The following is a 15,809-nucleotide window of genomic DNA, read 5'->3' as shown; positions in this document are numbered from 1 at the left end:
TGGCATTTTTATTTCATGTCCCTTGACCAAATTACTCATCCGAGTTTTCAAAATCCAATTCTTCAGCGAAGTACTAAAGTGTAGATTAGAATTTCTATACCTCAAATTAATAATTATAGGTTTCGAGAAAACTTAAATAATCCTGCTTCTGTATGTACTATCTAGATTGAAATTAATCACAGTTAAATGGTCACCAAATCTCCCTGTGCCAGTGTAAACCAGTTCCGAACATTTTTCACTCTTCCCCTTCAATGGTCTTGTTAATGTTCCAATAAGATTAATGTACGGCACATTAGAAAATGGACAGAATTAAATACGTATTGGGTAATCGTGCACATTTCCCGTAACAAATGATCCGAGACGAGGATGGAAAAGTAAAATATTTCACAGTAAATGTTAATCGACAAAGCGGCTAGCAATGCGAGAGGAATTTAAACAGATTCGTTTAAAAATTGAATGAAATAAAAGGAAACTCGTAATCATTTGTTACCGAAACCTGAAACGACATATAAAAAATAATAAGGAATTAGGGTAGTTTTCCGAATTTTAAAATTAAAAGAAATTGGTCAAAATGTATAAATACCACGTGAATATCACAAGCCTCTCAAGAATTTCGCGTTCTATCCATATTTCGCATTTTCCCGTGATTCCAGCAAGTAACAGCAAAGCATGAGTAGCTACCCTGCATACCATGCCAAGAGAATGGAAGGAGATCAAAGATTAATAAACATATTGATCGCCCTAACTGGTCGCGTTCAGAATTATGGGAGGAATGTGGGGAATTTATTTGCACGAGGCTACCTATCCGATGCAAGTTAGAATTATGTAACAGTAACATAGAAAAGCATAAATTACGAATACATCGAACATGCCAATGACCATCTGTTCATTATTACTTAATCCGAGGTATTTGAATTAATCCATCAAATACTTCAAAACAGATTTTCTAATCTTCCCTAGAAAATGTTTATTAATTAATCAAAACATAAATTCGAACATTCCTCGTAAACGAGCTTGAACTAAAAGCCATAATGCAGTAAAAGCTCCATACGCTTGCACGTAGACGTAAATTGAAGCAGAACAATTATAAGTTAGTTCATTAATTTGATACCAGAATTATAATTACACGTATTATATTGTACTTTACATTATCTATAATAGAATATATTACATCATTCCAGACAGTTAAGTTTTGCACAAGTTATAACTACATCATCTGCGTGATCACTATTGTTCTCGACGTTATAATGAAAGTTAAATTCTATCAGTTATCTATTTAATACGTGCAAATGTAAAAATTCTCTGATAAAAATTAGAGGAACGTACGTATGAACGGAATGTTTACGTTTTATTCTATCTGCAACGTAGAACAATCGACACATAAAATGTTTACGTACCTTCTTCCTTCGAACCAAATGGAGCAAGATTTTCTCTTTGAATCGAGAGACTCTCGTTCAATAACCATGTATCTTTACGTACTTCCGCTTTCTTTATTTCCGTTCTCTTCTGCATTTCTTAGTCGACAGACGAAAGTGCACGAAACGACTTTGAACGAACGAACCATGTGTGTACACAATAGTGCACTCGTACATCTAATTTCTCGCTGGTTGAACATCCGTTACATTTAATGCAACATTGTTGAAGAATTTTATCATCTTTTTCGCAACTGCTTAATGCGCCGCGACGTGGGAAACGCGGGAAGAAAATTGAGAACGACGGTCAGTAGGAAAAGTTACAAGTATTCCCGAATGGGAGAGGCATCACAATCGACGGTCAACTTCATAACAGGTAACGAAATTTCTAGGAAAGATTAGAAGAAGAGAAGAAGCACGGATGATATTATCGAGCTTGAATAAAACGCTGCAACTTCGGTAAGTATAGAGGGGCGGCGGCGAGAAAAGGGTGAGAGCGATGTATCACGAAGAAACTCGAGACTCTCAATAGAGCTGTCACGCTGGAACTTCTTCGAGAACTTTGGAATGTATAAAGAAGCGAAATCCCACGCTCCGTCCAGAAATACGAATAGATCTCCGAACGCGATAAAGACTTCATTACATTTTCGTTAATTAAATAAGTAAATCAATGTGTACCTGAATTCTTACAAATACATAGGATCTTAAATTATATCATACATGAACAACAATTTTCACGACTGATTAATTGTTGGTTTTTAACTAAAAAAGAAAAAATGATTACGCGAATGGCGATGGCGCAGATCACGAGACTACAGTCAAATCGTAAGCACACCAGTGAACAGGAATTAATATGCAATTGTTCTACATTTCGTCCTGGACAATCGGTGTATTCAGAGGATGCATCGTGTTTGACTTCGCTCACTGATAATTTACTTTTGTGACCGTGCGAGCGTGTCTTTTGCCGCAGTTGTAGCGGATAATACGTAAATGCAAAGGCGTCCGATCGAATAAACGCAGAGCTCAAAGCTTTTTCGTCGTTTCGTTGCAAAACCGAACGTCACAAATTGGATCGGATAAAAGCATAATGTCTACGTAATTATCTCGGGTAAACGTCACGAAAGGGCGTATTCGAGAGAATCCCGCGACTACTCGTGACTTAGACAGCTGAATCGGGTTATATCAGGTTGGAGAAGGTAAAGGAGATAAAAGCTAAGCCCAACCCCATTACCCGTAACGATCTTTTTGCCTCGCTTACGACCGCCTACATCCTCAAAACGAACATAAGGAGGCAGAAGAGAAAGAGACCAGCGAGATGTTCCACGCAAAAAAAAAAGGAAAACGGTTGAAATATGAAAAAAGAAAGAACAAGGCAAAATGAAAATTATGCGACGCGTGGCATCGTTCGCTCGAGCTGTAATAGATCATTATGTAATGACTGCGATCATTACTGATAATGGAGATTCAATGAAAATCGAGAGGAACGACACCAAATATTCTACATGAATCTATAAAATTAAAGAAATAAAATGATATGTGAAAAGTAAGCAAATTTTGTGAAATTCAATCGTGAATAATCAAGTTCGAGGCGAATTTATAATTTAAAAAAAAAACACAAGAAATAAGAGAAACTTGAAAAGAACTGAATTCACGTAACGTATTCAAATAGATACAGCGCGATACACAAATCCTTTCAGTCGTAAAGCAAGAACTTCGTCATGTCAAAAAAGTAAAATTAGAATAAGAATACGAATCCCCGATAAAGTATACCTTTTAAAATTACTTCAATTTTCGAAGCAGGCTTATTTGAAAAAATTAGTAACCCTCTGAAATAAGATTTTAACAGCATTTAGCAATCTGCGGAAAACATATTTGCTTTCAACTGTAATTCTAACACTAACTGCACGGTATCCGTATATTCATCATCGTCAGTACAATGGTCAGATAGTACTTAATTACTAAATAGATCACACCGAAACTTGTAATTGTGCTACGCTGTCATTAAACGCCACGTACTGGAAGTTCGTAATTATAGGCCGATTTTCATTTGCTACCGTAATTAGCGATTCTTATGCCACACGAACATGTGTTAAGTGCAAGCAGTGAAACGCCCCCCCCGTGAAATATCGGTGTAAGTCGTAGATTCTACCCAGATTACGACGAACGATGCACACTCCAGATTTCGTACGAACATCTAATCGCCGAAGCATCTAGGAAGATGGAGCGAACCTCGGATCCACCCTTATCTTTGACGCTGGGCGATAACGCGTGCCGGCACATCGGCCACTGTGTACAATTACAAGGCTCGAGAAAGACGGTAACCTCGTGATTAGCCCCGGCTATTCATTGACCGAAATGGCCGGTGATTTTTCTTCATTAAGTTAGGCTACACATCCGTGCTTGAATCGCGGTTGAATCTTGGCCCCGATAAAAATTTCCACGATCCCTTAACCACCATTTATTGGAGAAAATTTAATTAACAGCACGGCTTTGAGAACGCGCGAATAAATTTTCATTATCCAACAAGTTCCGGTTTACCGCGGTACGAAATTGAGAAAAATGAAAAGCGAATAGGCAGAGAAATCAGCCTTTTATAAGCACGACTTATTAAGCGCTTTCAATATACGGAAGTTCCGAGGCAACGGAAAGAAACTTCTGGAAAATAAATAGTTATCGGACAAAAATGGATTATCTCAACTAGTAGGTACACATGCACTTTAGGAACGTAAACTTGTCCGCATTCGTATTACTGCGTAGGAGAAGTTAAATAAGCTGCCTGTCTGCCTTCGGATTCAAGTACATTATAAATAGCTCCCTCATAGGGCGAGCTATACTTAATAAAACTAAAATACATACTCAGTCTAATAATAATTGAAGAAGCTAATGAATGAAACAGGTCACTTTCGAGGGATTAAAATATCGCAATAATTAACATTTAAAAAGTTGTCTTAATAAACCCAATTTCCTTATCTATACAATATAAGTATAAACATTTTCAACGGTGGTGCAGGGTAGATTTATTTATATTCAAGAACACTTTTTTGAAGGATAAGAAATTATGCTATAGTAGATAACTCTTCTTATAAATAATTATAAATTCCAATGTGGATTTCATTAAAACTTTCTATATAAATAATTTTCCCATAAAAGAAGCTTTAAAGCATTTAAAATCTGACAATCTTTTTTCGTGCTTTCATGTATCCGTAGAAAATTTCATGAAAAATTCAATTTAACTTTCACCGATACTTAAGTAGGAGACTTATAACGAACAGTAATGGCAAGGAATGTGAAGCAAGATTGGATTAGCTTTAGTCTCCAGTCAAACAGCGTATCCAATCCATCTCAAAAATAATGTTTTTACCATTCTTCGTTTCTGCACTGAAAGCAATAGCAAGATTCCCGAAGGGGACGATGGCCAAATTAGAGAAATAGAGACAGACACTTGACAGATAATGTACAGCAATAAAAGCCGTACTTTCATTTCACAGAGTGTGCAAGACTTCGGGCGAACGTGACCCGGGTCCGAATGTCGTGACAAAATATTTAGTATCAAAACATTTTATACGGAACAATTTCCCAGGAAAGATCTGAAAAGTATCTAACGAAGTAAGCAAAATTCGCAACTTTTCCTTAAGCTTGTTTCATTTCATTTTAATTAATTTAAATATTTCACAAGTTATACTTTAGAAAAATCAAAGGAATATTGTAGAATAAATAAATAATGAGATTAATTTAAATCCTATTAATAAGATCATTAATGTTTTATCACAATTTTTGTTTTTACTGTGTCAGTTCTCCATAGGAAAGTAATGAGTATAATAAAAAGTAAAAGGAAAAGAATTTCAGGAAATTGGAATAGGTAGCTTTAGCCTCGTTCCCTGCACGTTTAGCGTATGTTATCCCAACAATTTACTCCAACATTCCGTTTCCATCAGTTAACCAATTCAATTTACCTCGAATACTGTTTCAATTGCGATAAAGTGCAGGGGAATACATCTGCAATAAAAGCCGTACTTTCATTTCACAGAGTGTGCAAGACTTCGGGCGAACGTGACCCGGGTCCGAATGTCGTGACAAAATATTTAGTATCAAAACATTTTATACGGAACAATTTCCCAGGAAAGATCTGAAAAGTATCTAACGAAGTAAGCAAAATTCGCAACTTTTCCTTAAGCTTGTTTCATTTCATTTTAATTAATTTAAATATTTCACAAGTTATACTTTAGAAAAATCAAAGGAATATTGTAGAATAAATAAATAATGAGATTAATTTAAATCCTATTAATAAGATCATTAATGTTTTATCACAATTTTTGTTTTTACTGTGTCAGTTCTCCATAGGAAAGTAATGAGTATAATAAAAAGTAAAAGGAAAAGAATTTCAGGAAATTGGAATAGGTAGCTTTAGCCTCGTTCCCTGCACGTTTAGCGTATGTTATCCCAACAATTTACTCCAACATTCCGTTTCCATCAGTTAACCAATTCAATTTACCTCGAATACTGTTTCAATTGCGATAAAGTGCAGGGGAATACATCCTCCGTGGCATTTAAGTGTCCATTATCTAATTCCCGGCTTCTATACCTACGCCCAGATCCGTCGCAAGATCATTTACTCCAACAATTGGATTCACATTATCTGCATGGATCCAGAGAACGACTCATTACCACTGATAGTCCGTGGATACAATTTTCAAAATTATCTTCTCAACGTGAAAACATTTTCCCTGATCTCTCTTCATTCGATGGGGAAAGGTCTCTACAGAATCAAATATACGCACTCTTATCTGAACGCGCAAGGATCGTTTGCGAGATGTTCGGAAGCGAAAGTTTCCAACTCTCAGACGGGATCTCTGCGTAGCTAGAAGTGAAAAAGGGATCACCATGACTGATAATCGTCAAATGTGTTTCTGAGTAAGTTTCGCATCCAGAGTCTGTGAAATAAAACTTTTTTCATTTGACGTAATGCGACCACCCTTAACTTATACTCGGATTAATTTCCAAAGATAAAACCGTTTGCCCAAAAAACATTCACAAAGGCTCGACTTCGTCCACCGTGAGCGTACGGTGGATTCGTTAAAAAGTCATGCACGCATCGCAGGTGATCAAAGAATTGGAAGGTGCATAAACCAGGATAGGTTTTCAGCCGGGATACAATGGCCGCGGCTTCAGTTAGACGATGAAGTTTCTATTATCCACCTATCTGGTACAAGCACGAACAAATTGCAAGCATTTAATGCTTGCCGGTAGATAAACTTCATGGTAAACTAAGCTGGCACGCCGCGTTACGAGCGTGACGAGGTGAAGTTTATTAATCTTCCGCCCGGCTCGTGTAATGGTGCGAAATTAATTGACCAAGAGCCGGGCAGCATCGTGAAATTTCACTTCGGCCGATGATTTTTCCTCTTTCTTCTCGCCGATTGTCCGATAGCCGTCCGAGCAGTTTTCACTTTACGAGATCAACGTTGTAATTCGACAGGCAATAGATAATACGAACGGTAACGAATAATGTACTAACATTGATATTAATCTCAGGTCAAGTCACATCTCGTTGAACTAACAAATTAATCGTGTCACGTTTTAATCATTTCGAACCCGATTTCGTTACGTAACTTAGAAAATCTTCGACGAGACTTTATGTGTACATGTAAAATGCATAGATTTACAAAATTCCGCGGTTACGAATTCATATTCATTGGTGATGCGCCGTGAACATTCCAAGACACACTCTGTTATTGCATTCAGCACACGAACCGGGTATTCTTTGCTCGATAGGTGTTCCTTATCCAAAACAACGACCGTCTTTACACGAGGGAAATACTCTTTCAGTACACGAGATATTAAACTCGCAGCGTTGACATTTTCCGAGTTGAGTCTTATGCAAACAATGGGAGACTGAAAATAATAAAAGCACAGAATCGTAGGCGACACGGAGAGTTATCCGATTATGAAGAAGAGGAAACGAACGGACGGTTGATATGCTTTTTTTTCGCCCCTACCGAACATCACGTGGCCGGGCGCAGTTCCGCGATACGGTACGATAGCATTGATAAACAAACGAAAAAAAAACATTCCCGGTGCACTGAATGCCGGATTTTATCGATTCGTGAAATGCGCGAGCTTAAAATGATACCGCGCGATTTAACTTTGACAACGGAACGCCGCGGAATCACGTTCGTTCCAATGCATTCAGCTTAGAAAACACTCAGGAGCAAAATCTGATTGTGCCAGCTAGAGCTTGAAAAATGGTCTAAATGCTTTAGCGATGGAGATACCACGCGATTGTGTCTGATAACGTCGCGCAGATGTCAAAATGATCGATCTAACCGAATGAAAAAGACGTAACATACAAGAATAACATTATTTTTTATGGAACTGTTTACTATAAGGATCTATCAGATAAATTAACAAAAATTGGAAAACGATACTCTACGATAATATTATTTGTACCTCCGCAAAATCAGTTCCAATGATTCATATCATACATTCATTTTGTCATTAAAGAACAGGAGTGAAGTAAAAAAAAAAAAGACTGAAACACAAAGCAACGGAATAATGCTCATATAGCATATTTATTTTCTATGAACAAGAGTGCATTGATTTCCAGTTACACGCCGCACGAATGATCATAATTCACGCAGTCGAATGGATTGTACGTATAACTGCATTATGAAACTGTAAAGTAATTACAATTTGCATTGTACTGCTAAAACGCGATAATTTACGTATATAGGTGCATGGATACCCGAAAGTACATGTATCGCTGTCGCATGGATTATGGCTGATCAAAACGGACCTTACCTATTGCAAATTCAGGAATTCAATAAATATTCATTGGACATTGCATTACAATGGACAAAATAAATGAAATTAAAACGTTTAAACGTGTTAATTAATCAAAGTCTTTCCACGATTCTCAATTCGTTCCTCTTTCTCTTATGTTGGAGTTGCAGATATTCCAATGATTCGTATAATAATTTAATGAAAATAAAAAACGAACGTACATTTATAAAAGAAAATGACAGTCAAACATTTAATCTCAACAAAAATAGTGCTAGGAAAGTATAGGTGAACTAAAAACTGTTCCATTTCGAATCATAAAAGAAATGAATCAATGCTGCATTGCTGTTACGTCAAGAACGAAGAACCGATATTTATGGTACGGAAAAGAAATTTGTGATAAATAGCATTTCTGACAGACGGAAATTACATTACTGTCAATGTGTTACAAATCTCACAATGGCTATGCCCGAAACGTCAGATGGTAGAATTCAATCACAGTAATTATAAAATTCACGAAATTTTCTTCAGTTTAACATCGATTAATGTCCTGCTGAATGATTCAAATAGTAAATCGATTATTTAAAACGCGTCTATATTAAAACGTTCGATCCTCTTAAGTATCAAATATAATCTCGGGTTCTCTTATTAAATATAAAATACAATGCACGTAGTTTAATTGAAGCTCGTTCATCTCATCAATTTTAATTAAATTTCCTAATAGACAGATTAGTTTTCTTTTACAGACATTAATCATACAGGTTGTTTTCTCTGGCTTCACAGAGTTAAAGGATTAAAACCACGTGTTCCTGGTTTACAAAAAATGTTCACCACGGAATCATTTGATGAGTCGTAATTAAAAGCGTGCAGAGGCAACACGAGACTCATCTTGCCGAAAAACAAACGTGCGACCCTCGTGCACGCGTTCAATTATTGACCAGCGGAGTAAAATAGGTATTTATGGTCTAACCGTGTTCGCTCGACTAAATTTTTCCTACCGGTTTCCAATTGCTTTCCACGCCAGAGCCCACCCTATTTTTACTCCGACCACCTTCCGCAGTTTTAATAAATACAAATATTTGAGCCGGACACATATAGAATACGTGTTTGTGCTTCCGGTATTATATGAATCAATATGAATGGGAGTGATTTATCAATTCGACACGAGAAACCTGAGATAAATAATAATTTACGCAGATGTTGCTAGGAACCAAAAAACGCGTTTCACATTGCGGTTCACTGAATTCGACAGGGATACATGTTAAAAGGATAAGCTGTGCCTGAGGGAGGCTGATTATTGAAGCTAAGGATAAGACGCATGATTGCACTTACCTTGTTCACCAGCCCGCACGAGGACTACCTCATGGATGGTCAACAGGACGATGGTAAGCCCGAGGGTCGAGTACCGTATATGGCGCCACATCTCTGAGATCGAGAAGGGCCAGTCCCTACGTGGAATCCGGTTGGCCCCTCATTACCCCTTTCGACAAACGTCCCCGAGCCAAACGGACGTCAGGATAAGAAACGACACGTCGATTCCGCCTCGGAACTGTGGCCGCACGTCTCGACGTAAATACAGATTCAGCGTACAACTGCGGCTACTTAGTTCCCGCCAGCAACGTAGCGACATTAACCGATTTCACGCTAGGATGCGAAATAATCCGCCTTAATTTGCAGATTCGCTCAGGACAGGGGCTTTAAACTCTTGATTGGCTTCGAGCTGCTGCGATTCCCTCGTCGAATCAGAGAACTCGTCGTAGGTCCCAGAGAGTCGAACATTTTGCGCACTTGCTAGGAAAATAATTAATCCCTCGTGCAATAGAATTCGTTGTATTCCTGATTTCGATGTTGGAAATTAGCAATATCGGTCCTTGCATTACACGATTCAAGTACACACAATACACGCGTTTTGTATTCACTCAGATTGTTAATTTTAAATGCATTGTATGCATCTCTGCTTTGTCGATGGAACTCTTTCTTCGCTTCTAAAGCAATTTTCCATCACTCCCGACATCCTGAATTCACTTCAATTTATATTTATATTAAAATAAAAATGAGATATTAATTTTGTGAGAGAAAATCCATTTTCACAGCTAAATGGTCCACGGATCTTGCCTTGTCAAATAGAAGATCCTGCTTCATGTTCACTGGTTCACCATAAACGCATTTTTATTTAAAATGCAGCGTGGCAACTCTTGTAAACCGAAAATCTGCGAACGACGTATCACGTTTTCCAGCTAAAGGATCAAAGCTCCGTTTTCTCTTTGGCAATGGCAATCAGAGCCCCTATTTACCTAAAATCTAGCGATCAGCCTGAAGTCACTTTCCGTCAAACGTTTAATCGGCTCAAAGCCGCGTGCCGATTTTTCGACGAAACAAATTTACACTCGTAGTGTCTGTTCCTCGAAAACACACAAGCCCGCGAAAATCGCGGGAAAACTAACATAACTGTACAATCTACCGGGCATAATCATTAAACCGCACCAAGTATTCTCCTGTTTCCACTGTACCGTTCCACATTAATTAGTTTCAAGTTAAAATAATCAAACCGTAAATAACATTGATCAAGATCATTGACCGATATGTAATACAATACACTTTACGTATGCTCGCAGAATCACTCGGACACTTTTCTGGATGATTAAGCTCGATCGAACCATCCGTTCGTTCAGTTTAATCAAACAACTAATCGTGCACGCGCGTAGATCAGTTCGAACTTATATAATTAGTGGCGAACGTCATCGGGAGAACGTGCAACGAGGGGTAGCGATCGGAAACTAGACGCGGAAAACAATGAGAAAAGAGTACGCGCGACAACGTACGAGGCGATTGCACGCGTGGGAGGACGAAGCTAACGCGAACAAACGCGAGCGCTGTGGCACGCGAGAGTGTCGGTAAACTCGCCTGGCGCTTCTTCGAAACGCGTAGAGCGGACCCGAGCGGAGACGACAGTAGCCGTGCGAGCCCGAATGAACGGATCATGCGACTCAGCTGCCGTTAGGCGCCTCTATCCAGCCACCCCCATCGCGAAACGCCTGTCCGGTTGCGCCGTAGCACACTGATGAGCACCACCACTGATACTACCCACTGCGCGCCGCACCACCATCAGTACCACCTCACTTCGTCCCGGTTCGCTCCCACCACCTATCGCTCCGGTAACACACGCTACGCTCTTTCTTATTCTACTTATTGCATTTCTTAAGGGTTTGTCCCTACCTGCTGGAACGGAATAGGGACAGAGGGTTGAAACGGTGCATACATTTATAGTGTCGAAATGCAAATTGCATCTTAGCAAAATCATTTCTCTAAAAATAATATTTGTTACTGGTTTCTGAAATTCATCTTTACAATAGGTTTATTAACTTACTTTCCGCGAGGATTGTAATTCTTTACACTTTCCCGCATGATGTGGACGCATCGTTCTCGTAACGATAAATTCGCAACGCGACGAGTATCGTAAATCAAAATGATCCAGGGACAGTGTTGGTACTGATGCGAACGTAATACAACTTTGCCTGCCCTCGTTATAAGCCTGGTTTACACGTGTATTAAACTAGAGCGAAGAAGCCGTACGTATGATCAACACGGTCCATTAGGTGCTATTGCCAGGTGCACCGGACTGGACACATTATGTATGCAAGTCGAAAACCATTAAATTAACATTCATAGTCTGGCGTCCTCTAATTTAATTTGATATATTTTTCAAACTGGTCTACTTTACTGCTTGGAGCCGATTTATTTAGTCGCGTTACACGCAATATTCAAACGAATATCACGTGAAACGCGACTTTGCAAATTTGTCCATTAAAACATTGAAACGATATTAAATTAGTGAGAGAACTTTTTAACCAAGTCTCATTTAACCGTGTATTTAATACTGAAATAAATACAAAAAAAAATAATTGCGTGGTAGTTGAGAGAGAACTTTGTTTTAATTGCTCACTGCACCATTGTCGTGGAACTTTGTTTTATACTTTGAATCACGATACGATTTTGAGAAGGGGAACTGTTCTCCCGGTTGCTCGTCGGTATCAAATTTTCAAAATCTGTCCCAGATGCAAAATAATACCTTATGTGCATGAAAGACTATAAAGTTCCCGTCGTTCCGAGCAACTTTGATAAAACCGAGTCGCTCTTACACTTCAAATGGCGCTTCTCATAAATTATTGACTGAAATTTACTTCTTATTGTACGAGCATTAATTGGCCCGGAAAATTCATTGAAAATCAAAGTAATTAGGCTACAAAAAATCAATCGCATCGGTGAAACACCGTGCAGAAGCAGTCGTGACGGAGTACTTTGCCCGAGTTTCAATCATACGCCGGCGAACGTGTAGCTACACCGATAACGAATATAATTTGTCGTTAGACGATTTAGTTCTCTTCAGCGTGAACAGTGCATCGTAAATTTGACATAAAATTTATGCTGCAAAATTGCATCCTGATGCAGGGTACGATATTCAGCGTCATGATGAATGAACGCGGCGCAAAATTAATGCAATAAAATATCAGCCTCGCGCAGCTCCGGAAATTCCGTGTTGTCTACTGACGCCAACTGCTTATAATCGTACGCTCGCAAAATATGTCACTTTTGTTCGAATCAGTTTTTTTTCCGCTCTCTGTCGTTCGTTTCCGTCGGCTCTATATAAAATCCATGAATTTTCAATGAATTTTCCACGTATTCAAAATTCCCGTGACGACGCACGAAAAAACGTATTACAGGCAGAAAATAAAATCGTCGCGCTAAAATTGATCTGGATTAACGTGCTCTGGTGGAGAAAAGTGTCCAGTGTGAAAAAATTACAAGGTTACATATAAAAAAATTGATACTAGTTGAATTTTTCCATGCGTGCACAGTACAAGAGTGATAATCAAAGCTTTGTGAACCTCAAAAGGAACATATCTGCACACTGTGTGAATTAATACCTTTTACGATATAAAAGAAAGATGAATAAATTGTATTATTCCTATTTTATATAAATTAATAGAGCCTGTAGGAATAGAAATAAAAATTAATAGAAAATAGCCATTTATAATTTACTATTATAATAATTAACGTTATTTGAATTTTTCCTTTTACTATTTTTCTTTGCCGGAACTCTTAAGATTTCTGAATGAACTACATCGCGTTACGACCCGCATATTTCGGTGCAACGTACGGTAGAACTGTGATATTTATAAACAGAAAAAGGAACAGTTCCACCTTCGTATACCGGATGCAATTTGTTCCCGTTAAATTCAGCACTAGGCACTTCCTGCAGCTTGGAACGGTGGTACTCGGTCCAAGGTATTTCAGATTCGGGATAAATCCATCAACTTCTAAAAAGACGTGTCGCGTTATGACGTGCATATTAAACACGATCAATAATTCCGCGTGTATCGATTGTGAGTAAATTGCACACGCGTACTGTTTACAAGACCGAACTTCCGATATTGTCATTTAAGTAAACATTAGCTCGCGTTGCTGAAAATTTAATTACATATTGAAAACACGCATCAATTTATTACCACACCTGCATGTATAACTAAATACGTGTTTTGCTGCTAATAATTCGCGCCGTTCATTGACCATAAATTCCAATATAGGACAACAGTTTCCTCACTCAGTTAACCGACATTATGGTATTACCCGCCACCAAATTATGGATTGCAGAATTTATTGTCTCATTTGTTACTCAGTACAAAAACTCATAGCTAGAAGGTATCCACCTTTGGGGCTTAGCCTCGCCTCTCGTACCATGCGGAACAGTTAGAAGGAAAACTTGTTTCTATCCGAATGCAAATTTAACAGCCCACGAATTCCTTTCTTTTCCCTCTTATTTCTCCCTTACCTTTAAGGTAAAAAAAAGGTAATATATTTCACTTTTAAATCTCACATGCCATTTCAAGCTTTCATCTCTATTATACATAAATTTTCGCGAAGCATCCCGAAGAATACTTTATTAATAAATTGTTCCTTCATTTTTCTGGAAATCAAACCGTATCTCACTTTTTTTAACAGAAACTATTGTACACCTCGCCGGCCCAAACTATTTTACATACGCGAAGTCCCAGAGAGAATGAATATTTTTCCGCTTTTTCACGAGATTTTTATGGACAAATCAATGTCAGACCTTGACAAGCGGGAACTTTTCAGGCTCGCCTATGCCCGTGGTTGTTTCCTCTATAATCGTGTATATCCACTCATTCAGATTTATCAGTACCTCCAGGGAATGAACATGGAAATTAATGTACACGTTCTCGGTCGATCATATAAGCCCCATCTAAAACGTTATTACACACGAATAAGATTAACGATCTCTCTGGTAACAAGAATGACTTCATTTTTTCCATAAGAGGGACGATCTTCGGCGATTGAAATGTAACTAATTTGTCAACAACACGAATTGGGTCATAAATGAGAATAAATTTTACGATCTCGAGTAGATTTTCATTGTAATCACTATTGAGTGTAGGAGAGACATATAATAGTACACAAGTTTGTACATATTGACACACATGATAGTTGCACTTCAAACTTGTGAATTAATGGGCACGGTTTCATACAGCATCAGGCAGAAGCAGTCAGAGCTGGGTATCATGATACGCTCTCGACAAGCACAGCTGCACATCGAGAACAAAACATGCATTTTCCATTCTCCTATCGAATATTCAGAGAGGCTTTTAACAATTCATCAATGCCGACAGTGGCGAGCTTTACTTGTAACCCTTACCTCGACATTTTACGATCTTCCTGTCAGCTACCCGCCAGAACCTATGACAGGAACGTCGATCACTAAGCGGGATCGATCTGCTCATCCACGACGCCCATCCAATGTTTATGTATATGTTTAATTTCATGGAAACTCGACCACGCGTGTGCAACATTGTCGAGCACGAAATTTATCTGTTAATACTGTAAAAGTGTTGTAAACGTACACATTTACAGTTTCTGATTTTTCTCTATGAGCAAAGACTATGGGCCATCTAAAATCCTTTCTCCATTGCGCGTCGCACGTCTACTGTTGCTTGACAATAAATATCTTTGCCCGTAAGCAGCTTTACGTCTCTCTTGACGAAGTTGCAGCATCCGCGGTCGCAGTATGTACCAATTGCCAGAGAACAATATCCTTAAGTGGCTCTGGAAACAGCTCCAGTTCGTCTGGTGTAGTGTAGCTACCTTCGCGAACAAAGATACACGTTGCACTAACTGCGACGACACGAAACGAAACGAGGGTTATTATCAGAGGGTAGCGCGGTTGTATATAATTCAAGTTCCGTCTTCGCGAAAGTGGACTGTTACAAAACGGGCAGCGTATCTCAAGAAAAGGTTTCTCCAAAAGAACAAACAATGGACAATGAATTTCGCCAAGAGTTCAGAGTTGTGTCTTCACCCTGTTGCACAAATCGATGCTGCCGCTACGAGTAACGTTCGTCTTCAAATGTTTATACTAAAGAAACACCAATATGTTCCTCGTACAAACAACAACTTAAGGAAGTATTGGCTATACAGTCAATCTTAAAAATTTATGTACCTTAGAAAAACACATTTCTTACAATTAAAAAGAAATCAGACATCGGAAGAAAAATGCTGATAATAAATAGCTACGTGCTAAAAAGTATAGAAGGAAATATCCAATTA

General features: G+C 38.4%; 1 protein-coding gene across 1 annotated transcript in view; it reads right to left on the bottom strand.

Annotated features, from left to right (window-relative positions):
- LOC108622163 (alkaline phosphatase) overlaps positions 1–11,214 on the bottom strand; it is a 190,960-nt gene extending 179,746 nt beyond the window's left edge. Inside the window, exon 1 of the mRNA XM_018019867.2 lies at positions 9,522–11,214. Coding sequence (XP_017875356.1) covers positions 9,522–9,612 — 91 coding nt within the window. The 5' untranslated portion in view covers positions 9,613–11,214. The remainder of the gene's footprint in view (positions 1–9,521) is intronic.
- Between the last annotated feature and the right edge of the window lie 4,595 nt (positions 11,215–15,809).

Source organism: Ceratina calcarata, unplaced genomic scaffold, assembly GCF_001652005.2.
Source record: "Ceratina calcarata isolate Rehan_Ccalc_2016 unplaced genomic scaffold, ASM165200v1 scaffold209.2, whole genome shotgun sequence".
Classification (NCBI taxonomy): domain Eukaryota; kingdom Metazoa; phylum Arthropoda; class Insecta; order Hymenoptera; family Apidae; genus Ceratina; species Ceratina calcarata.
Note: the sequence above shows the minus strand (reverse complement) of the source record. Positions and strands in the feature narration are given on the sequence as shown.